This window comes from Microtus oregoni, unplaced genomic scaffold (assembly GCF_018167655.1).
Source record: "Microtus oregoni isolate MIOR12 unplaced genomic scaffold, Mior012 000038F_ref0000394, whole genome shotgun sequence".
NCBI classification, from domain to species: domain Eukaryota; kingdom Metazoa; phylum Chordata; class Mammalia; order Rodentia; family Cricetidae; genus Microtus; species Microtus oregoni.
In genome coordinates this window covers 858,839-884,671 of record NW_024543097.1, presented here as the reverse complement: position 1 = coordinate 884,671, position 25,833 = coordinate 858,839, and the positions used below count along the sequence as shown (strand labels likewise).

The window sequence follows — 25,833 nt, the reverse complement described above, 5'->3', positions numbered from 1 at the left end:
GATAATTGAATCACAGCCTTTATTACAGTCATTTCGTGTGCTCCAGTGTGAAGAGGCTCCTGCTTGCTTTAACCCATGCTTTACACAGTTGCATCAGTGGTGGGAAGAGCTTTGGGGGAATAGATCTTCGCCTTCACAAATGCTACTGCATCCTCCATCCTCAGCTTTCTCAGCTCCCAGTTATGGATCTGCCGAAAAAGAAAGCAGTTTGTGAGAAAATGATCAGACGTAAAAATAAAAGGACTTTAGAGATCTAAGCATATCAAAGAAGTAGCAAACCAACTTTCAAAAACTAAATGTTCACATTCTAAACCTAGTAAGTCTAGGACTGAGAAAATGTATTAACACTGGAAAGTGTAAAACTCCAAAGGCTCTCTATTCCCAGACTTTTAAATGGCACATTAGCAGAAACTTAGTAAGGCAAGCCCAGTCCCTCAGGATTAAAGTACAATAATAGAAGATTTGAGTGTATACACTTCACACTGTGTGCAGGACCACATGAGTAGCAGGTAGATAAAGCCAAAATCATCATAAGGCCCTGAGACCTGAAAAGGCCATTCAAGAAAAGCCATGGCCCTGAGGGTCAAAGGGAAGCTGATGAGAAGGGTCTTCCTCCAGCTCTCTGGGCAACAAGCACACACTGCGGGATCTCACACTGGCCCAGAAAACAAATACCTTAGCATCATTCCTCAATCAAGGTAATCATGGAGGTAACTTTATGTGTCTTAAGTTCAGTAAGAAAAGGTATTCTTTATTATCTTCTTCATTAATAAGAGATTAAAGCTGACTTAATCTAGTCCCTACTAGATGACAGCACTCAGCTGAGTAGAAGGCAAACCACATACTAGAATGCCCGAAAGAGAACCACAGCTGAAATATGAATTCCCGTCATGCTGACTACTCCCCTGGAGCCTAATGGCCACCTTCAACCACAGCACCCGGAAGCTGGGAGAGTGCACAACGCTAACACAGGAAATGGTCCATTCATTTTCTCTCTTACCAAAATCACATGGAAACCCATTGCTTCCAAATGTCGAATTTTCATAGCAAACAATCCTCTGGGGTGGCTTGAATTCAGACAATAAACAAACTTAGGAACACACAGCACTGCTACTCTGAAAAGAAAGGAAGCAAGCACAAAGAGTGAGCCCCTGGAATGGTAAACACTCTGCTCTTCACGGACCTTGTCCTCAGCACGCCCCGCTCTGGCCTTTACTTCTGTTACTGGCCTCTACAGCCAACGCAGTGCACGGCTACTTTGTAAAGCCACATCTCACATAATGTTTTACATGATTACGTAGCAGCCTTCTTTACGAAAGACTGGACTTTCTAAGGAGGAAAACTTCCTGATACAAAAACACGCACTGTAAGGGTTTCTGGGACGGTGCTACGCTCTGACCCAAATACAATTCTTCAGTAAAGCTACGGGTGAGGGCAGCAGAAAGTGGCACAAGATCTTCCAAACTCAGGAAACCCAAAGCGAGCTCCTCCAATGGGGAATTCTATAAGCAAATGGAAAGCTGTGGTTTGAATCCCATCACTCCCTCCTTTCTGGAAGTTCCCTAGGAGAACAAAGAAAAGAACAAAAGGTACTTCTACCCCCTCTGTTGTCCCCCAGTCACCAGCTTCCAGAAGAGAGGAGAGATTTTACACTTACCAGACACCACTCAGCTTTTACACTTCCCAGCACTTTTATGCTACCATTTCATGTCAGAATAGTAGATTAAAGGGGGGAAATGAGGTTTCAGTAGGGTGAGAGGCTTTCTTAAGGGCAGCTGGGTAACATAATACTTAAGAAGACACCAAGGAATAAGCCAGCTGGATGCAGAAAGAGGAAAAGACACAGAACACTGTGAATGGACAGGGATGAGCAGGCAAGGGTGTGGATGCTAACAGCTTGTTCCTGCTCCTCCTACTCTACGTATGTGTTTGTCCAGGACAGTGGCAGGTGTAAGGCTCATCGTTCTGTGTCCAGCAGGCCTAGCAGAACCTTTCACAAAGACTGACATAGGTGTGCGGGAAGGATCCATGATCTATGCTTCTACTGAACAAGCAGGGTATTGTTTCATGGCATGATGTCATGTTTCTTCCAGAAGCACATTATATGTAATGTGAATCAGGGAAATGACTTGGATTAGCTTCAATGTGCTCCGATCCACAAATAATACCAATTATAAAGCTATAAAGAAAGGACCAGGAGGAACGGAAAAAGCATTGGGTAGTTAATTTTTGTAGATGCCTTAAGTTTACAATCACTGTATTATCTTGGCTGAAGTTTATACTGCACTGATAGTAGTTTTAGTTATGTGGGATTTTGGGGGGTTTTGTTTTGTTTTTCGAGACAGGGTTTCTCTATGTAACAGCCCTAGCTGTCCTGGAACTAGCTCTTGTAGATCAGACCTGCCTCTGCCTCCCAAGCGCTGGGATTAAAGGCATGTACCACCACCCAGTGATAGTTTAAGTTATGTTAATATTGTCTAACTGAACTATTGTCTTTTTTTTTTTTTTTTTTTTTTTTTTGGTTTTTTCGAGACAGGGTTTCTCTGTAGCTTTGGAGCCTGTCCTGGAACTAGCTCTTGTAGACCAGGCTGGTCTCGAACTCACAGAGATCCACCTGCCTCTGCCTCCCAAGTGCTGGGATTAAAGGCGTGCACCACCACCGCCCGGCTGAACTATTGTCTTTTATACTAATTTTTAAAGACTGTCTGGTTCAGCAGGCATCCCAACCCCAGGCCGTTGTATTTAACCACATGCAGCAGATATACTGCAAGCTACATACATGCATAAGGTCTTTTGGATACTGCTATTTAATATGAAGTCTTTCTTTACTAAAATTTTAACTCAGAATGCCCAGTCTATATAAACTACCTTTGCATGTTTGTGGCAGAAGTTGCATCTACATCGGAAAATGAAAATACTTGAGTCCTGTTCTTATCCATTCTGATTTCAAAATCTGAAAGAAATAAAAAAATTGATATTAATTTCTCACACATTGCTCAAAGTAATTCCTATATATCAAAATGATGTGGGATTCCCCTCTGTATGCTATGAAAATGTTTTCTTACCATTGGCATTGGTTAATAAAGAAGCTGCTCTGGCCTATGGCAGGGTAGGATAAAGTCAGGCAGAAAATCTGAACAGAGACATATAGAGAGAGCAGGCAGAGACAAGGAGACACCATGCAGCTGCCAAAGGAGACAGCCGCTTGAATCTTATTGGTAGGCCACAGCCTCATGGTGATACACAGACGAATAGAAATGGGTCAACTTAAGATGTAAGAGCTAGCTAGGAATATATCTAAGCTATTGGTCAGTGTTGTAATTAATATAGCTTCTGTGTGATTATTCGCGTCTGGGCAGTCATGAAACCAAGAGCAGTCTCCATCTACACAAAAGTCTAATGTCAGCAGTGCCAGAGAGGACAAAACAGTAGTTAAAATACAACTAAGAACTTCTAATGTGGCAGACACTAATCCAGGGATTTTACATGTATTGGTCATGAAATTCTGTGGACTACTGTAGCTGCCCTTTGTAGACAAAGAAACTAGGGATGGTTACACTCCTAAAGTTACTGTACCAGGAAATTACAGAGCAAGAATACAAAGACTAACAAAACTAGTGTCAGGCATAGGACATCTCCTCAAGTCAGGGGAGTCAGGGATTCTCAGAATATCCTTGGTTGCCTCCTAGGACTTAAAGATAAGACCCTATTGCTGAAGCCTCCACACACTTCAGATATAGGACTGGAGAGAAATCTAGAACTGACTGCAGGCTTCTCCCTGGCTCTCACAGTATCCAAGCATCTCAGGAAAGCTGTCAATTAGTAGTCCTACCCCAGCTGCCAATCAATCAGTAGTCCTACCCCAGCTGCCAAGCAATCAGTAGTCCTACCCCGGCTGCCAATCAATCAGTAGTCCTACCCCCGCTACCAATCAATCAGTACTCCTACCCCCGCTGCCAATCAATCAGTAGTCCTACCCCGATGTGAAGCCTGCAAACACAATAGTGACCAGCACAGCAGACAAACCCCAGGGAGCCATAGTGACCAGCACAGCAGACAGCCCCCAAGGAGCAATAGTGGCACCTCTATCTTGGGTGCATAACACCTGTCTAATTGGACTTAAGACCTCTCAATTGGAGGGAATCCATGCCTGGTACTATAAACATAGCCAACTACTATTGCTGATGAGGTCACAGACAATAGAAAAGAACCCACTGTCACTTTAATTTCTAACTGCATCCTAAATACTTATCCTTAGGACTGATAAGGGCAACCCTCACTTGTCAGCAAAGAAGCTTCCTTCTAAGGAAGGAGAGACTCTTACAGAGAGCCACAAGCCCAAATGTCCAAATGCCCAACCCCTACAGAGCAATCTCCACATCTAAGGCATGGGAAACATTTCAGGCGAAGGCACGGAAAGACTGTAAGCGCCAGAGGAATGTGGCATCTGCTGTGAGAGAATGTCTTCTACATGGGACAGGGACACTACACTTAGAAGACCTTAACAGTGTGGTCACCCAGAAAAGACCGGTGCACCACCACCATCAGCTGGCATGCCAATATGGATGGGGAGAAGTCTCACAAGGCCCCACCCCTAGATGACGACTCCAGGAATTAATGACCCCTGAGAGAAGACTGAGTCTTGCCCAGGGACAAGCCTCAGGATATGTAATCTGGTGTGGGGACCCAAAATGTGAGCCTGTTCCACCTTGTCTGCAGGTCAGAGAATTCATTCGAGCTTACTTTTGTTCTTTCAAAGTTGTTAACAAAAGGTGTGGCTACAAAACAAGATATCCTGACCTAGGGTGTGGTTGCTTGATGTTTTGGACATTAAGATGGCTATAGAGGTAGAGGTAGATGTGCTTCACCCTGACCAGAGGTCAGAGAATTCAAGCAGACTTCTGCTATCTTCTTTTGAAATAGGAGGTTTGACTTAGGAAGAGTGGCTGCCAGGCTACTTGGTCTAGGGTGGGTTCACTGCCGCAAACATCAAATGCTTAACTCAGGAATCAATCTCTTGATGTCAGGCTTGATGTCTCAAGTATTGGAACAAGTAACTGTTCTGGTTGTCCTTTGTGTCATGTTAAAGCAGTATTTTTGCCTTCTTCCCCCATTTTTATTTGGGTATAAAAGTCAATGGAAAGTACATGCAGGGGAAATTCAGCATTCAGAATCCGCTGAGTTGCCCTCCCAGTACTATCCGTGTCTCTGTGTTCCTATCTTATATCTGTTCCTCCTACCTAATGTTTCTAACGCTCCCGCCCTATCCCGGAACATACAAACTCACTGCTTCTAGGATCATGGCAGGAGTCACCCCAAAAAGGTGGCTTAAGATAATCTGGTTCCAAGTGGTCAGTGGTAAGGAAAGCAGCCATCAATGGGCTTAGCCAGCTGTATCTATTCTTACATGTGTGCGTATGTGCACCTGTATGACAATAATTAAGAGGTCATGAATCTGAGACGGGTCTGGAGTGTGTCAGGGAGAGAGTTGAGGGAAAGAGAGGAAAAGAACTGATGTAAATATAGTACTCGTGTGTGAATCTAATCTCCTACTCCTCTGTCAGGACAGACAGAATAAAACTTAAAAATAAAACAAAATAAAGGGAAACTCATACCAATGTGATAATTATGTGGCAATTGCACATTTCTCGAGAAGCATCCATCACCTTCCAGAAGGTTGCTGAGCACCTCTGCAACCCTGTCATTGGGGTGCGCCGGGGACAGCGGCAGCTGAGGCAGCGGTATGTGTGTAGCTTTGTAACAAGCATTTTCATCAAGTTTCAGACAAGTATTCAAAACATGAAGTTTATGAATATTCTTCTCTGTGTCACCTAAAAATACAAAAGCAAACACATGATTAAAACATTAGTGCCATATTTTAAAATACTAATATAGCTATATTTCTAATTACCTCATAAATCCTTTTTGCTTAGTGTGTATCAATTCACTGTACAAAATAATGGCTTATATTTGCATGCATATATATATATATATATAAAACTTTGATCATATTCGCCCACCCCTATTACCCTCAGTTATCCTTCCTTCCCCTCTCCACTTTGTTCTATTTTGTTTATTGAAAGAAAAGATTTCATACACCACATTCTGGTCACGGCTTCCTCCCCCGACCTCCTCCCAGACCCTCCCGTCCATGCAATACCAAACCCTTTCTCTTTCTTTGGAAAACAAACAGGTAAACAAGCAAAAAGAAAAAACAAAACAAAACAAAAAAACCCACAAACCAGAATTTTAAAAAAGAAATACACACACACACAAAAGCATAAAATCAGAAACCACAATATACAAGCAAAAAAATCAGAAAAATTAAAACAAAAAAAAAAAAAGCCCAGACAAGGTAATGTAAGACAAAATACAAAAATACACTGAGTTCATTCTATAGCAGCCGTCTACTGTTGGGCACGGGGTGCCCTTAAGTGTGGTAGCCCACTGAGACTCCACTGGAGAAAATTAATTTGTTAATTTGCAAGTAGCATCAATGGCAGACAGCCTCTTGGTTGGGATGGGGACTTGTGTCCTGAGTCCCCTCTCGGTGCTGGTGGCCCCCCTGGTTTGGACCTATTGTGCTCCCACAGTCTTCGGGAGCTCATGTGTGTGTCAGTCCTATTAGGTCTGAACGGCACTGTTTCACTGGAGTTCTCCATCCCCTCTGGAGTCTTTCTGCTCACTCTTCTGTACAACTCCCCTGCAGGAAGAGCTTGACGTCTTTTCTTTGTTTCCAGAATTCTCTCAATGATTCCCTGGTTTTTGATGTCTAGATCAGTGGCCTGTACTACCAATGTTTCAAACTTTAAGCTATCTTTAAAAGTAACTTGGTCTAAAATCATTTTATAGGAGAGAAACTGTCTAGGAATTGGACTAGAGTACAGGCCTCCAAGCCTATTCTCCAACAATAAACTATTTCTTATAAAATCAGTATATAGGGTTGACTCTTCACAATTCAATGTCAGGATTTTATAGTATTGTTTATGAAATGAATTATAGCTAATAAAAGACACATTATTAAATTTTGTACATCTACCCAAATATTATTCTTCTTCACTTAAAGTCAATAACTAGAGGGCATTGTAATACACATCTTTAATTCCAGCACTTAGGAATTCTACCCTAGAGAGGCAGAGGCAGGGCAATGTCTGTGATTTCCAGGCCACCCTGGTCTCAAAAAAAAAAAAAAAAAAGAAAAGAAACAAAAACAAAAAATAAACAAACAAACCAAAAAACATCCAAGAACGACTAATTTGGTCACTAGATGTAGCAGGCATCACATTCCAGACCAGGAGTGACTTTTCTTGGTGATTTGGGTTGATTATTTAATGGTATACTTGAGAAAAGTATACCTCTGGTGCAGAACACTGAACTTTGAATATGTGCAGACAGTGAACGCTATGCATGTGGCGCAGGCTAAAAGGTAACAGCTGGGCAGACCCTGCACCTTCCCCCCCCCCCCACCAGCGTATGTGGCTCTCTGGGCTTGTGGTCTGAAACACAGGCCTTTGACTTCACCATTGTTAGCCATACTCAGCAACATTTGCTCTGCACATCTGAACTAAAGCTGCTCTAAAAGCCCATTCTGAATGACAAGGTGACACACTACCTGAAGTCAGCAATTCGTTGATGATCTTCTTTTCAGTAAGCTGGTTAATGAGGGCCAGGGGGAAATAATTCATCAGGCAAAACGAATACACGGTACTTAGTAGGTTTTCAGCAGAGATGTGGTGAAGATGGGCAGTCAGAGCACTGGTCATGGCTTCTAGGAACCTTTTGGGGAACAAAGGGAAGTCAGATTTCAAATAAACTTACAAGACAAGGGAGCAGAAGAGCTGATTCCATGCCATAGAACCCAGCTCTTTAGTGAATGCAAAGAAATAAGATGAACCAATCAGATCTGTAAATAAGCATCCATATACAGTGCAGGACATAGTAACCCCATGGTAAGTGTACATATCTAATAAATGACTATTGTGGATATACTGCCTGAATATGTTTTCATAGGCTTTCAATCATTTCATTCCTATTAAAGGTCTATGGGGCAGCAGTGTTATTATTCTCATAAATACGGATGAGTGAATCGGCTCAGAGTTGAGTAACTCATCCAGGAAAGTGACACTGACTGAGCAGCCTGGGCAGAGACACGTTAAGAACCTAAATGGTCCGGCACCAAATCCTTCTACTCTTTAGACAGTCTCCACAAGGCCCAAACTACCACTCTCATTTTATAAGCAATTAAAAATTCTTAGCTATTAAATTCTTGGTAAAGAATTATAAGCCTAAACCTAGCAGTCACAGCTATTGTGCGGTATAAACAGGGCTAAGCACAGACAGAGTGGGAGGAAAACACTCGGGGAGGTGACACTGTTAATAAATGGTGGACTTCCCTGGAGCCAGGTTAGACAGACTCTCAGGGCGTACGTTATCCCTAGAATAACACACACAAAGATGAAATATACAGACGATTGTGGCAGGGTAGAAGGGAGAGAGGAGCTTCAGGGCGAAGCTGAAGGGTGGATGCGCTAGGAAAGGGGAGATCATCTGAATGGAGTTCTGAGAGCACAGGCTCTGTCTGTCAGTAAAACAGTATTATGAAGGCATGGAGCAGGGATGACGTCAAGGCCAAGTGAGTCTGGAAGGAAGCTCAGACTGATAAGAGGGTGCAGCCCAGACTTTGAGACCAACTGGACAATCTCAGGGGCCAGGGCAGCAGTAAGACCTGCAAGGTTAAGAGAATGAAGTTCCACAGGAAGGGACAAGCATACTAGATCCTGAAAATAGCAAGGCAATGGTATTAAACTGTGAGCTGACTGAACCAGGCTCATGCAGCAGTCATAGGAGTATGTAAACCACTTTTAAATCTAGTACAAAATTTGAAAGAAAAATTACTACAAATACAATTATTAAACAGTTAGTAAATATATGATCTTAAAAGATATAAATTATAAAATCAATAACAAAGAGTGAGGAAGAATAAAATTGTCTAGATTTTCTACATGGCTGCCTAAACTAACTTCTACAATAGCATAATTACATAAGACTTATAGTAACCACAAAAATACCTACAAAAGATACATAAAGGAAAATAGATACATCAAATTACAAAGAAAGACACAGTGAAACAGAAAAAAATGAAAAAAATTCTAAGGCAGGAAACAAAATGCCAATAATAAAGCCATCTCTACCAATAAAGGCTTTAAATATGTCTGTACTGCAATCATTGATCTCCACAGGATTACAATCAGCGTGGACACAGACTTCTGAGGATGTCTATGAGGTATTTTCAGAAAAGCTAAACTGAGAAGGGAAGACACCTATCCTCAATTTGGGAAGCACCATCCTATAACTTTGGACCCTGGACTAAATAAAGATGAGAAAGTTACTGCATGCAGAAGTCATCTCTGCTTGCTGAGTGTGGATGCACTGGCCAGCCCCATGCTCCTGCCACCACGCTCCTCCTCTCCATGATCAGCTAAACTCTAAATTGGCAGCCAGAATAAACCTTTTCTTACATCTTTACCGTGCATTTTTGCCACAGCAATGAGAAACATAACTGATACATGTATTAAATGCTACAATTAAAAGCTAGAATAAAAATAAACAAGATCTAAGTATATACTATGTGCAAAGAGCTCACTTTAGATTAAAGACAGGGTCTGAAAGTGAAAGAACAGAAGACACACAAACAAATGGGGATTAAAGAGCAGGAGTGGCCATATTTATGTTAGAAAAAACAAAATTTTAGTCAGAAACTGTCTGATTCCAGTTCCAGGTTCCGACTTCTTTCTCTGGCTCCAGAGCCACTGGGCACACATGTATTATACACATATATTTACAAACAAAATTCCCATGTACATAAAATAAAAGTAAATAGGGGCTGGAGAGATGGCTCAGAGGTTGAGAGCACTGGCTGCTCTTCCAAAGGTCCTGAGTTCAATCCCAGCAACCACATGGGGGCTCACAACCATCTGTACTGAGATCTGGCGCCCTCCTCTGGCCTGCGGGCATACATCGAGGCAGAATGTTGCATACATAACAAATATATAAATAAATAAATACATCTTTAAAAAAAATAAATAAATAAAAGTAAATAAATCTTTAAAAGAAACTAGAAAAAGAACAAACCAAACCCAGAGTCAGTAGAGGAAGAAAGTCATGAAGATTTAAGCAGAAACAAATGGGAACCAGAGAGAATGATTAACCAAAGTGGCAAACCCACAACTAAACCAGCAGGGAAGGACAGTAATCTGGACAGACAACAGCACCGACGCCACAGAGATAACAAAAGGAGCTGGCGATGTCACTTACTTGGTAAAATGCTTCACATGCCCGAAGCCTCGGGTCCAGTCCCCAGTACCATGAACCAGACATGGTAGGGCACACTTATACCCCCTGACATTTGGGAGGCGGAGGCAGGAGGATCAAAACTTAGAGGTCAGTATAGGCTACATAGTGAGCTCAAGTTAAAAAAAGATTCATGTAATCTTTGCACATGGTCTTGTATACTCTAAATCATCTTTCAATTATTTATAATATCTAATATAATGCAATTCTACATAATTAGCTGTGATACTATCTTTCACAGGAAAATGACAATAAAGTCTGTACATGTTCAGCCTCTCCCCAGCACAACACAATAATAAAAGGAGATTAATAAGATATTAGGGAAAACATTTGCTAACAAATTGGTAGCCAAGAAGAAATAAATTCATATATAAACAACAAAGACTAAAGCATGAAGTAAAAGAAAATCAAAATAGACCAATAATGAATACAGAGATTGAATCAGCTATCAAAAACTTCACAAAAAAATATGGAGCGGTGGCTTAGAGTGTACGCAAAGCATTCGCAAACATAACTGAAAAAGAAAAAAACCTCTGGACAATGAAAATGTCCAGAACCAGAGCGCTCACTGGTGAATCCACTGGTAAATTCTACCAAATGTTGAGAAGGAGAATAATAAGTTAACACAACTCTCTTGAATTCATCCAAACATCTACAGAAGAGAGAACATTTCTTCCAAACTCACAAGACCAACATCATCTTCACACTATGCTATATGGAACAAAACAGTAGGAAACCAAATTCAGTATCATGAAAATGGATCATAGATAAACCACAAACGAGTAACACCCAGGTAGCTCAGTGTATGCAATCAATTAATGCTATACGTCACATAAACGGAAGGGTTAAAAGAAAAATCACACTATTACTTTAAGCTGAAGAAATAAATTTGAGAAATTCAATACCCTTTTGTGATAAAAGTTCCCAATATACCTGGCATATAATAAAGTCATATGTGAAAAGCCCATATAACCAGCAGCATATCAGACGGTGAATACCTCCTCTTGCCCATTCTATTTAATACAGCACTAGAAATTCTAGCTTAAGGTGAAATAAATAAATAAAAATACAACTAGGTCCATAAATATTGAAGCAGGAAAAGGGAAAGGAAATGAATAAGATGTAAATAGAGAAGTAGCTTCTGCTTCATTTCTCTACACTATGGGCTCTCCGGGAACAACCCAACCAAGGAGTGAGAGACTCACACACTGCAAACTATAAAACACTGGTTAAAGATGGTACAAATAAAACATGGCAAGACAGCACTCACCCAATGACTGGAAGCCACTGTTGAAGTGTCTGTGTTGTGTGCAGTGGCTCAGTGACCCAAGGCCATCTCTGCCAAACTAACAATAGCAGGTTTTTACACAAACACAAACAAACAAAAGCCTGAAATTCATTCATATGGGAACCAAGTTGCCTGAATCCCTTAGCAATCCAGGAAGAAAAAGAACAGATCACAAAGCTGTGGTAACTGAAGACCAAGCAGTTCTGCAGAAAAACAAGCAAGGCACCAAGAACACACCATGGAGAATGGGCAACGTCTACAACAGCACCGGGAAAACTGGGTATGTACATAAAAACAATAAAACTAAATCTCTGTCTTACACTTTACATAAAAATCTACTTAAAACTGAGTAAGCATGAGAACTGAGCTCCTACAAGGAAAACATATGGGAAAGTTTTATTTTATGACATTGTGTAGAACAATCATTTTTAGACTATGATATGAAACATACAGTCAACAAAAACCAATAGTCAAGGGGACAACAGCAAACTAAAATTCTTCTGCTAAGGAAATGAAGTAGCTGACAGAATCAAAGAAGGGTGGAAAATATTTGCAAACTGCACACCCAACGGGGGATTATCATCCAAAACATAGACGCGATGCCTACAATTTAACAGCATTATCAGATGCTGTCATGATCAGAAAATGGACAAAGGGAATGACAGAAGAATCACCAGAATAGACATGCAGTGCACAGCTATCATGAGGATGTTCAACACAAGTAACAGGTAATGCAAACCTGTTTGGGTTTCATGAAGAGATGTGCCCTTGTACCTGCTAGGATGGCTAAAAGCCAAGATGAGAAGACATGGAGACCCAGAGCCACCCCACACCACACACTGCACACTGTCAGGGGAGCAGCCCTGGCACACCACACTGTGCTCACCGTGGGGGAGCAGCCCTGGCACACCACAGTGTGCACACCGTCAGGGGAACAGCCCTGGCATACCACACTATGCTCACCATTGGGGGAGCAGCCCTGGCACAACACACTGTGCTCACCGTGGAGGAACAGCCCTGACACACCACACTGTGCTCACCATTGGGGGAGCAGCCCTGGCACACCACACTGTGCTCACCATTGGGGGAGCAGCCCTGACACACCACACTGTGCTCACCATTGGGGGAGCAGCCCTGGCACACCACACTGTGCTCACCATTGGGGGAGCAGCCCTGGCACACCACACTGTGCTCACCATTGGGGGAGCAGCCCTGGCACACCACACTGTGCTCACCATTGGGGGAGCAGCCCTGGCACACCACACTGTGCTCACCGTGGGGGAACAGCCCTGGCACACCACACTGTGCTCACCATTGGAGGAACAGCCCTGGCACACCACACTGTGCTCATCACCATTGGGGGAGCAGCCCTGGCACACCACACTGTGCTCATCACCATTGGGGGAGCAGCCCTGGCACACCACACTGTGCTCACCGTGGGGGAACAGCCCTGGCACACCACACTGTGCTCACCGTGGGGGAACAGCCCTGGCACACCACACTGTGCTCACCGTGGGGGAGCAGCCCTGGCACACCACACTGTGCTCACCGTGGGGGAACAGCCCTGGCACACCACACTGTGCTCACCGTGGGGGAACACCCTGGCACACCACACTGTGCTCACCATGGGGAAACAGCCCTGGCACACCACACTGTGCTCACCGTGGGGGAACACCCTGGCACACCACACTGTGCTCACCGTGGGGGAACATCCTGGCACACCACACTGTGCTCACCGTGGGGGAACAGCCCTTCCATACTAAGTAGTGCACACTATTATAGTTATAGCCCTTCCATGCTTCATACACTACTGGGAGGAAAATTAAATAAATCAGTGAGGATTCCTCAAAAAAATAAAACCCAAATACGAAAAATAAGAGGGCTACCATATCTTGATCTCACATACAGGGATCTCTCTCTCTCTCCCTCTCTCTCCCTCTCTCTCTCTCTCTCTCTCTCTCTCTCTCGTTTTTAGCTTTAGGTTTTTGAAGCAAGAGTTGCAGTCTGTAGTGTAGGTTTGCCTCTGGCTCACAGGTATCCTCCTGCCCCAACTGTCTAAGTGCTGGATTTATAGGCATGGCAATTACAGCAAGTTTCCCAAGTACATTTTGACTTACAATAATTGAAATAAGAATCTCAACAGGATATGTATACTCTTATGTGCAACACAAAAGTTAACTTATGCCAAAAACCTAAACGTCCATCAATAGATGAATAAATATAACATGCTATTAATATACAATTGGAATATTATTTAACCTTTAAAGGAAGAAAAATCCTTCCATATGACGATACAGATGAACTTGGAGTACACCGTGTTTAATGAATATAAGCTTGTCTAGATGGACACATAGCACATATTCCAAATTGAGAAACAGTAGAAAAATGTGAGGAAGGAAAGAGGGGAAAGAGAGGAAAAGCTGTTCATCAGGAATTTTTCAAATATGGAGGAGGATGCAGCTCCAGGCAGATGTGCTACGCCTGGAGTCAGCAGCACTGGACTGTCCACTTGAAAGTCGCTAGTAAACCACCGCTCTTGCCCAAAACACTTACTGCAACAATGAATTTTAAAGAGACATTTCTTGACTTTTTGATGAAGTTCAAAAGGACAAATAATTTAGGAATTAATAGTAAAGGAGACAAGCTCAAAATGAAAACTTCTATAATGAACAACTGCACCTAAAGAACAAAGGAACAAGCAAACAAAGAACCACAAAGGTAAGACTATTCTATTCAACTCTAAAAATAAATGCTGCTGTATTTCCAGACATGGTGGCTGGGAACACGGTCATGCTTACTAGTGTGGGAAGCCTGAGATCTGCAATCCTTTCTGTAAGCACACCTGTGACAACGTAAAGGAAATTGGTACGTACTCTCTGTTTTGGCCTTTGCAGATGTGATTGAGAGAGGAATACACGTGAAGGATAGAAACAATGTTTCTCATGTTTAGAGCATCAGGCTCCTCCACTACCCTCTCCATAAGCTTATCCATCAAATCAGGATGTCGAAAACCAAGGTCTTCAAATAACAGGAGAAAAAAGATGACCTTAAAAACAGAAAGGAGAGGAAGTTACTCAACAGCTACTATAGTGGTTTTAAATCTCAAAGAACTTAAGCAACAAAATACTACCCCAAAAGGATAATCATGTGTTTTGTCTTTAATCAGATATCAACTTAATGAGCAATCTCTTCTAAGCTGAGAACCAAGACTAATAACCAAGAGCCAAGAATAATCTCCATACCTCATTTAAATCTTTCTTAGCAGGAGGCAGTAGCACACACCTTTAATCCCAGCACTTGGGAATCAGAGGCAGGCAGACCTCTAAATTTGAGGCCAGCCTGGTTTATAGAATGAGCTTCAAGACAGCCAAGGCTTCACGAAGAAACCCTGTCACAAACAACAACAACAAATCCTTTCTTACCCATTTTTCATACGACAGATCTAAAAATTACTTTATATTGTGCTTGAGCTGCTCCCACTTCTAAACTCTGCCTAGATTCTCATATATATGGCAACTCAAACATTTTTTTCCTTTTATTTTACCCATAGGCTGGTGTGAGCTTGTGATCCTCCAGTCTCAGCCTTCTGAGAGGCTAGGTGGATTGATGGGGAATTTCCCTCTGTATGCTATGAACATGTTTTATTACCATTGGTTAATAAAAAAGCTGCCTCAGTCTATAGCAGGGCAAAATATAGTCAGGCTGGAAGAGATATAGAGAGAGAGCAGGCAGAGTCAGAGAAACACCATGTAGCTGCCGAAGGAGAAGGACCTGGAACCTTTCGGGTAAGCCACAGCCTCGTGGCAATACATAGATTAATAGAAATGGGTTAATTCAAATGTAAGAGCTAGCTAGAAATATGCCTGAGTCATTGGCCGAACAGTGTTGTAATTAATATAGTTTCTGTGTGACTATTTGGGTCTGGGCAGTCGAAAATGAATGAGCAGTCTCTGCCAACATGGGATCCTAGCTGTGTGCCACCAAGTCCATTTGGATTATCCGAGCCTTAACACTAATAAGGCACAAATATTTTCCCATCTTTCCTTGTCTTTTTAACTTTTTTTAATTAGTATGCATAGTATTCCATTTCTTTATGGCATTTTCAAACAAAATTTGTTGTTGTAACTCAAATATGTCTATTTTATATTAATATATGGAAGTGAAATATCATGATTAAGATATATTTCACTTCCAATTTCCTGCTGGGTAATATTTACCACAAGAATTACTGCCTTTGAACTCAATTTTAATAATAAATTCAAAATTCATCTTACTCTCTTAACCAACTGAATCCACTGATCGGCCTCCACCTACTTCACTAGAAAAAGTAAGGTTCACACGCTGTTACATTTAGACATTTGGATTGTTAAACATGGATCCTGAAAGTCTGGGACTCCAAAGAAAATAGGTAAGATCATAAAGTAGTAACATTTCATTCTTCAAAACCATGAGCCTGTCATACATCATTAGTTAGAGCCATTTTTATTATTCAAAGCTAAGAAGAAAATAGGATCCACAAGGCTCACTAGTTAGTTCACCTATCATAAAACCCTTTGATAACCAAGCAGAAGAACTTTGGACAATGTAGCTTTGCTTTCCCACAGAAAACTGACCACGGAGGGTCTACTCTATCAATGTTTAGCCTGTAGAAGGAGATGGCGCTGAGCTAATTTAGCACTGGAATATTCTGACATATTCTGACATAATGACCTCTCTAAGCAGAAACAAGGGAATGAACAAGCTTCCTGAAACTTTCCCTGGTATATCCCCGACAGAAACTCACCTGTTTCAGCTTCCAGATTTCAAAAGTTGTAGCCACATAGTCAGCTATGCTCTTGAAGAGATCTTCATTTTGGTATCGCAGGTCTCTACAGGACTGCAGTATGCCAATCAAGACTTTAAAAGGACACCCGTGGATATTATCTTTAAGAATGAGTTAAATACGCAAGCATTACCAGATGGCTTTGAGCATAAGATTCAAGATATTCATACCTTCTTTGGGAAAAAAAACATCACTAATTTGAAGGAAAACAAAACAACGGCCAAAAATAAAATTTATATGTAACTAGTCATCAGTTCTGCATCATAAGAGCCAAGATTTCAAAACAAGTGAACCGTCAGATACGGCAGATAATATAGAAAAAGCCCTCTTACCTATGACCACCTTACTGCATTCATTCAGAAGGACAACAGAGCGGTGATCCATCGCAGCCAGTACTTCAAACATGTGTTGGCTATTCAAGACAGAAAATCTGTCCAACTCCTTCAAGGCTTTCATCTACAGAAAACAAACTTGCATTTAATTATCATCTGTGGAAAACTTAATGCTGAAGAAACAAGCATGAGGCTTAAGAAAGGTGTACACAAATACAGAAGTAAATATATATACACAGATATGTTTGCACACACAGATAGATGTCTTAAGTCATTTCAGTAAAAGTACAGCCACATCCTCCTTCAAAACCGACTTTAGGGAGTGACAGGTCAAAGGACAGTTTCTTCAAACTTTATCCACTTGAGAAAAGCCAGGTGTTTACCTCCAGTTTCTTCTTAAGAGCAAATGGTGTGTCTTTCCCGATATATTTCATCACTGTTTGTAATGTGAAGATGTGTTCTATCTTCCAAACTTGCTGATCAACTAGGATTCTGTCATTAGACACAAGAAATAGGATGATCCTAGAATCCAGCCCCTACTTGGAATAGACCAGGAATAAGAAATCTACAGACGTGGTCTACCTGCCCAAGAGGGTATAAGCGGTTAGAGAAGAACCTAAATCATTCTAGGATACTTCCTCTTACATTACTGTACTGCCTTTATTAATGAACAAGTCACATCAGATTAAAGGTATCCTCATAACCTTCCCTAGTCTGCGACATCAGATCACTTGGATCAATTTTATATCTTCATAAGATACAGTGTGATCCCTACAGTGTCCTAGTAACCATTCTGAATTTAGTATACATGTCAGTTCTCCCCCCGACTTTACATCTGTACTAGAGTCTAAGAAAAACTAATTTCAATGTTACCTACAAATTTTTAGAAAGAGATCCTTTAAAAATTACTATCTTCAGGCTTATATCATTCAGAGTTGGAATTTTAAGCTTAATAAAATATTAACAGTTACCAATGCCTACTTTATTAGTGTCTCCCAAAAAAGGAATCAATTTTCGTTGGGCTTCTAAATTGCCCATATCAGGGCCATAGAGAAAACCACATGAAGAAACCTAGGAGGTTCTTACCGCAACCCTGCTCGAAGCGCATTCACATTCATGCATGGCTCCAAAGTCTTTAAAGCAGTTGACAAAATTGAAAGACATCTCTCATCACACTCATTGATGCGCTCCTGGTAAAACACAATTGCAAACAGCAAAGGCCATGAGATGTGCACTAGCTTTCTCAAGCAAAACCTCTGAACCCACACTTTCACAGGACTAAGTACCAGACCAGCAAGTCACAGAGTCCATCATACACAGATACCCAGGAAGTAAGCTATGACAATTCAGTGGCTTTCCAGGTAATTGACACGTAACCTTTTAAACATCAACACTTTCCTATGCATCATTGGAAATCTATTTGATATTGATTTTATTCCTTTGCTTGTGAAATAACTGCATTAAACACCATTTTTACCCCTTCATGGGACCCCAAACCACCATGGGGACATCCGAGTAGAATAACAGAAGATCTACTAAAGTAGATAGGCCAATTGCTCCCCTAAAAGTAAGAATAACACAAGTTATGATATAGTAACACAGTAGAATACTATAGAATAACAGAAGATCTACTAAAGTACATAGGCAAATTGCTCCCCTCAATGAGCCTTAGAGGGCTGTCCTTACAACTTCCACATAGCCTTCCTTCCCTGAGCACCATGCCTGTGAATCTTCTTACTCATGTGGCCCACTGCATTTGACCACCACTCTCTGGGTCTCAGTCAGGTGCTAGTTTAGTCCAGAAATGCCAGGGGAGATCTGGGCAGAGAACAGTGCTGACTGCTGTGAATGGTCAGACTACTTGGCTCAGATGCACTGACGGCACACTGCCCTCTTACCTCTGGCTAAGCGTCTTTATGACACCCACATATTATGGAGGAACAGCCACATGCAGATTTGCTGACTATGTTCCTGGTTGGGAATGCCTGTGCAAGGTCTACTTCATAGCTGCATCACTGTAGTGGGAACTGAGTTACACCAATCATTGCAAGTGACTGGACATGAAACAAATACAGGGCTTAACAAGCAAAATATAAAATTTAATAGTTCTTGCTTGAGAACATATGAAGTTTACATAAAAAGTAAAAACTCATCTACCTATAAACTCAACTCATGAATTCCAGTGAAACAAGAGTATGTGATACATTATCTCCAGGCAAGTAATGCAATTTAGGATATTTCCTTAATTATTGAGTTTAGACGTCTGACATTGCCATTCTTTAAAAATAAATGATTCCTTCTTCACGTCTGGTGCCATATAAATGACATAATGTGCAAACTTGAGCAGGCCAATCCCTTGCCTGAAATTCTCCAATGAACTCCTAAGCCTACCCGCAAATACAAGCTCCAGTGGGCATGAAACTGTGGCACCTTGTACATGACTGACACCCAATATGCATTTGCTACGTGAATCAAGGAATCCACGAGCTGCTAAGCAAGCAGTTTGGTATCATTAAATCTGTTTCCTTGTCTTCAGTGCTGGTGAGAGGATTAGGACACCATGCGAGGAAACTGCCAGCTCACCTCCTTCCCTACCCCTCTTTCCTTCAACTACCAACCTTTCTTTGTATGGCTTGCCTTTCTCTTCATTTTAGCTTCTTTGTTCCTACTTAGCCCTAGAGAAGGTAAGTGGAGCGGGCTTCCACAAATTTCCAAAGCAAAAAATTATCTAACTTAAGGTCTCCTAGACATATACTATACAATACAGAAATGCACATTAAAAACATATATTCCACTGATAGTCTCTTCTTATATTTTTGGTTGTGAGCCTAGCCTTTAAAGGTTGAGCCACCTCCTCAGCCCCTGATAGTCTCCTTTAAGGAAGCTATACACATCTCCTTCCCCTGACTCGTTCAAAATATGTTAAACACAGTAAAGCCACATTTAAGTCTCCATTTGACTTACCTGAATCGTCCTCAGCAACGTCTGAACCATAAGAGCATTCTGGGGGATGCCCAGCTTCATGATAGCATTCAGACTGAAGAGAAGGTGGTCATAGTGCATAATCTTGGCTTCTCTCATCATTTGCGCACACAGCTGATGAAAGGCGGGGTGACCGAACATCAGCTGTATCTCAAAGCGCCTCTTGTCTCCAGACACCCTTCTGACAATTGTCCACATTGCTAAGAAATAGCTACTGCTAGGAAATGTGGGCGCTCTTGAGAAAGTGTCGAGCACGTCACTCAAGGAGTTACACTCCTGGGCCAGCTTTTTATGACTCATGGGGGTTGGTCTCATCTTCTTGGTGAGCACGTCTTCACTGGAGCTATGATGGAAGTTTATTTTCATTAAATCATGATCAGATGCCCCATCAGAGACAAGAGAATGTTCTGAGTCAGAGGATAGTCTTCTAGGACAAAGCACTCTGCCAAATTTAAAGACAACTGCGTGTCTTACGCCTTTAGTTTGAGTACAATCATCTACTGATTTCAAAATACCCTGAAAGAAGCATCTAACAGCTGGCCACAGTCCATCCTCAAAACCATTTAACAGGCGGTTTCTTGGGTTCCATTTTGAATAAACAACTTCTGGTCTGCAAAATCCCAGAGGATCTATCCTCAAAACTCTGCTTCTTGGAAGCACAGCACGCAACTGTCCGACGTTCCAGAGCAAGGAGTGTGCTTTGTTACTCATTTTGCTCCCCACGGGCACACTTCCAAATACTCACAATGCAGCAAAACTTGACTTCTTTCTAAAACAGAGCATATGCTGTAGACTATCCTGCAGGGGATAGGCAAATAAAAGAAATAACAGTTAAAATTTTTGCATCTAACAGGAGCCTGCATGGATATCTATGAGCCACTAGAGCTTCATATTAAAAAGGCAAAACTATATCCCCAGTATGTCTCTCCTACTTATATTCCAAAGTGCACATCATTGTAAAGTACCCAGGTCAGTCATTTTAGCAGTGGTATAAAATAGCTTCTTGGTTAATAATAATAATAATTTACTATTATTATTATTAATATTATTTATGTAGGTATTCAATAAGTCTTCTGCTAAGAGTAATTTTGTTAATGCTACTTTGGAGGCCTCCACTGAAAATAGTATCATTGATGGACACTTTCAACAGAATGATCTAGCAATTGCCTAAACCAAAACATTAAGAAAACGTACTTAGGTCTGACGACCGGAGCCTTGGCCCTGACTGCTCCTGGAGAGGTAAGAGTCTGTGTTCAAGTGTGGAGAGCCCAGCTCTCTAGACTCATTACAGGAAAAATCCACCAAGATGATGTCTCAATTCTGAACATCTATACCCTAAATACAAGAGCACCCACATATATAAAAGAAACATTACTAAAGCTTAAATCGCACATCAAACCGCACACACTAATAGCAGGAGACTTCAATACCCCACTCTCGCCACTGGACAGGTCTGTAGAGGAAGAAGAGAATTAACAGATGTCATTACTCAAATGAACTTAACAGACATCTATAGAATACTTCACCCAAACACAGAAGAATATACCTTCTTCTCAGCAGCACCTCATGGAACCTTCTCTAAAATTGGTCCATACACGGTAACAAAGATACAAAAACCTCAACAGATACAAAAAACGGAGTAACCCCCTGTATCTTATCAGATCACCATGGCTTAAAGATGGAATTCAACAACAATACTAATTACAGAAAGTTTATGAATTCATGGATATTGAACAATGCTCAACTGAATCACCCCTGGGTCAAGGAAGAAATAAAGAAATTAAAGACTTCATAGAATTTAACAAAAATGAGGGCACACAGCCCAAAAAACCTATGGAACACTATGAAAGCAGTGCTAAGAGGAAAGTTCATAGCACTAAGTACCTACATAAAGAAAGTGGAGAAATCTCACACTAGTGACTCAACAGAACACCTGAAAGCTCTAGAACAAAAAAAAGCAGACTGACCCAGGAGGAGTAGAAGACAGGAAATAATCAAATTGAAGGCTGAAATCAATAAAATAGAAACAAAGAGAACAGTACAAAAAAAAATCAATGAAACAAAGAACTGGTTCTTCAAGAAAATCAACAAGATAGACAAATCCTAACCCAAACTAACCAAAAGGCAGAGAAAGAATATCCAAATTAACAAAATCAGAAATGAAAGCGGGGGGGGGGGGGGGGCATAACAACAGACACTGAGGAAATTCAAAGAATCATTAGGTCTTACTTCAAAAACCTATAGTCCACAAAATTGGGGAATCTAAAAGAAATGGACAAATTAAATCAAGACCAGACAAACAATTTAAATAGACCCTATAACCCCTAAGAAAATAGAAGTCATCAAAGTCTCCAACCAAAAAAAAAAAAAAAAAAATCCCAGAGCCAGATGGGCAGATTTCTACCAGAAGTCAAACTTTCGCTATTTGCAGATAATATAATAGTATGTATAAGTGATCCCAAAAATTCTACCAGGGAATTCCTATAGCTGATAAACACCTTCAGCAATGCGGTAGAATACAAGATCAACTCAAAAAAAAAAAAAAAAAGCAGTAGCCCTCCTATATATAAATGATAAAAGGGCTGAGTAAGAAATCAAAGAAATATCGCACTTTACAATAGCCACAAATAACAGAAAGTATCTTGGGGTAACACTAAGCAAAGAAGTAAAAGACCTGCACAAAAAGAACTTTAAGTCTTTGAAGAATGAAATCGATGAATATACCAGAAAATGGAAAGATTTCCCATGCTCTTGTATAGGTAGGATCAATATAATAAAAATGGCAATCTTACCAAAAGCAATCAATAGATTCAATGCAATCCCCATCAAAATCCCAACACAATTCTTCACAGACCTCAAAAGAACAATACTCAACTTCATATGGAAAAACAAAAAACTCAGGATAGTCAAAACAATCCTGTACAAGAAAGGAACTTCTGGAAGCATCACAGTCCCTGACTTCAAACTCTACTACAGAGATATAGTAATTAAAAACGGTATTGGCATAAAAAGACAGGTAAACCAATGTAATCAAATCAAAGACACTGATATTAATCCACACACCTATGAACACCTGATTTTTTGCAAAGAAGCTAAAATCATGCAATGGAAAAAAAAAGAAAGCATCTTCAACAAATGGTGCTGGCATAACTAGATGCCAACATGTAGAAGAATGTAAATAAATCCATATCTATCCCCATGCACAAAACTCGAGTCCAAATGGATCAAAGACCTCAACACAAATTCAACCACAATGAATGTCACAGAAAAGAAAGTGGGACGTATTTTTGAATGCATGGGCACAGGAGACCACTTCCTAAATATAATACCAGTAGCAGAGACATTGAGAGCAACAATTAATAAATGGGACCTCCTGGCACTGAGAATGGCTCACATAATCAATATATCTCTTTCCTTGCTGTCCCTTTCTGTCCTTCCCCCATCTCGACTATCCTATTCCCTCATGTTCTGTTCCTCCCTCTCCTCGCCCCCCTACAATATGGTCTCTATTTTCTCAGGAAATCTTATCTATTTCCCCTCTCCCCATGGATCCACGTATGTCTGTCTTGTTCCCCAGTTTCTCTGGAGTCATGGACTGTAACTTCTGACAGGCAAAGGACACAGTCAATAAGACAAAACAGCAGCCTACAGAATAGGAAAAGATCTTCACCAACCCCACATCGAACAGAGGACTGTTCCCCAAAATATATAAAGAACTCAAGAAACTAGACGTTAAAACACCAAATAATCCAATTTTTAAAAATGGGGTAACAGATCTAAACAGAGAATTCTCAACCGGTCTCAAATGACTGAAAGACACTTACGGAATTGCTCAGTATCCTCAGAGATATCATCTTACCCCAGTCAGCATGGCTAAGATCAAAATTACCAATGATTGCTTATGCTGGAGAGGAAGTGGGGTAAGGGGACACTCCTCCATTGCTGGTGGGAGTGCAAACTTGTACAGTCATTTTGGAAATCAATATATCAATTTCCCAGAAAAATTGGAAATCAATCTATATCAAAATCCAGCAATACAACTCTTGGATATATACCCAAAGGATGCAGACCCATACCACAAGGACATGTGCTCAACTATGTTCATAGAAGCATTATTCATAGTAGCCAGAATCGGGAAACAACTTAGATGCCCCTCAACTGAAAGATGGATAGAAAAAATGTGGTACATTCACACAGTGGAGTAAAAAAAAAAAATGGTGTCTTGAAATTTGCATGCAAATGGATGAAACTAGATAAAAAACCATCCTGAGTGAGGTAACCGAGACCCAGAAAGACAAGCACGGTTTGTACTCACTCGTAAGTGGATATTCAATGCAAAGCAAAGGATAACCAGCCTATATACAGTCCATGACCTCGGAGAAGCTGGGGAACAAGGAGAACCCTAAGAGAAACATACATGGATCCCTGAGGGAAGGGGAAATAGACAAGAACTCTTGAGAAAATTGGAAGCTTGGGTAGGGGAGAAGAGAGGTAGGAGGGGAGGGAGGAGAACATGAGGGAATGGAATGATCGAGATAGGGGAAAGCAAGGAAAGAGATATCTTGATTGTGGGAGCCATTATGGAGCTAGCAAGAAACCTGGCACCAGGGAAATTCCCCCAGGAATCCACAAGGATGACACCAGGTAAGACCCTAAGCAATAGTGGAGAAGATGTCTGAACTGGCCTTGCCCTGCAATCAGATTGACGACTACCTTAATTGTCATCACAGAACCTTCAGCAGGCAACTGATAGGAACAGATGCAGAGATCCACAGCTAAGATCTGGGTAGAGCTTCCAGAGACCAGTCCAAGAAAGGGAAGAACAATAATATGAGCAAAGGGGTCAAGACCGTGATGGGGGAAACCCACAGAAACAACTGACCTGAGCTAGTGGCTGACAGCAAGAGGAACCTGCATAGGACCGAACTAGGCCTTCTGAATGTGGGTGACAGATGTGTGGATACTGGCAGTGGGTCCAGGATTTATCCCTAGTGTTTGAAATAACTTTTTGGAGCCCATTCCTTTTGGAGGGACATTTTGCTCAGCCTAAACGGGGGGGGGGGCTGGTCCTGTCTTAAAGTGACAGACACGTCAGACTTGGTTTACTCCCCACGGGAAGCCTTACCTTCTCTGAGAGGTGGATAGGGGATGGGGAGGGAGTGGGAACTGGGATAGGTTTGTAAAATGAGAAAAGATCATTCTTTAAAAATTATTTTTTTCTTTTTTTTTTTTTTGGTTTTTCGAGACAGGGTTTCTCTGTGGCTTTGGAGCCTGTGCTGGAACTAGCTCTGTAGACCAGGCTGGTCTCGAACTCACAGAGATCCGCCTGCCTCTGCCCCCCGAGTGCTGGGATTAAAGGCGTGCGCCACCATCGCCCGGCTAAAAATTAATTTAAAAAGAAAGAAAATGTACTTGGACAGAACGGAAATGAAAACGGCAGAGCGCAGATGGCTCCCCCTTTAATTCCAGCACTTGGGAGGCAGAGGCAGGTTCCCTGTGCGTTGGAGGCCAGACTGATTTACAGAGGGAGTTCCAGGACAGCCGGGTTTCTACACAGAGAAACCCTGACTCTAAAACAAACAAACAAACAAACAAACAAAACAAAACAAGAAAACAAAATATAAACGATGTTCTCCGTGCTTAAATCAGTAAGCCTCATCAAGATCCCGAAACCGGAGTCAGCGTCCTTCCTCAACTGGGCCACCCAGCATCAACACACCAGCCTAAATTTAAGATCGAAGACACTTCTCAAACTTTTCTCTACCCAATAAAAAGACTACCATGACACCGCCCACGATCTTGCTTATGCTCACTACTCACTCACCATAGAACGGTACCCTGTGGCTGCACACGGGCGCAGCCATGACAGTCCCGCTCAAAGCCGGCCGGGACGGTCTACGGATGCCTGTATAGGTCAAAAAGCCTAAGTTCGCGGCGGCCGTGGATAGCCACGTGTTGCGGGGGGGGGCTGCCAGAAGAATGGTTTCTCGGATGAAAAGATAGACCATAGACCACACAAGAGTCTCCGTAAGAGTCCACGGCGCTTATAAAGAGCATGT

General features: G+C 41.6%; 1 protein-coding gene across 1 annotated transcript; it reads right to left on the bottom strand.

Annotated features, from left to right (window-relative positions):
• Positions 1 to 25,655, bottom strand: Fastkd2 (FAST kinase domains 2). Its single transcript, XM_041631881.1, has 12 exons — positions 25,599 to 25,655; positions 19,757 to 20,572; positions 17,879 to 17,982; positions 17,176 to 17,284; positions 16,793 to 16,916; positions 16,422 to 16,561; positions 14,512 to 14,684; positions 7,613 to 7,776; positions 5,616 to 5,831; positions 2,869 to 2,953; positions 1,001 to 1,115; positions 1 to 188 (listed from the first exon to the last, which is right to left on the bottom strand). The coding sequence occupies exons 2-12, from the start codon at positions 20,483 to 20,485 to the stop codon at positions 81 to 83; spliced, it is 2,067 nt and encodes a 688-aa protein (XP_041487815.1). The 5' UTR covers positions 20,486 to 20,572; positions 25,599 to 25,655; the 3' UTR covers positions 1 to 80.
• Positions 25,656 to 25,833: the final 178 nt, after the last annotated feature.

Excerpts from the sequence above, each read along its gene's own strand:
- Fastkd2 (XM_041631881.1), bottom strand. The coding sequence starts at position 20,485 with ATGAGTAACAAAGCACACTCCTTGCTCTGGAACGTCGGACAGTTGCGT. Across the intron at positions 16,562-16,792 it reads ATGCAGTAAGGTGGTCATAG|ATAATATCCACGGGTGTCCT; the intron begins GTAAGAGGGCTT and ends TCATTCTTAAAG. Across the intron at positions 1,116-2,868 it reads TCTGCCACAAACATGCAAAG|AGTAGCAGTGCTGTGTGTTC; the intron begins GTAGTTTATATA and ends CTTTCTTTTCAG.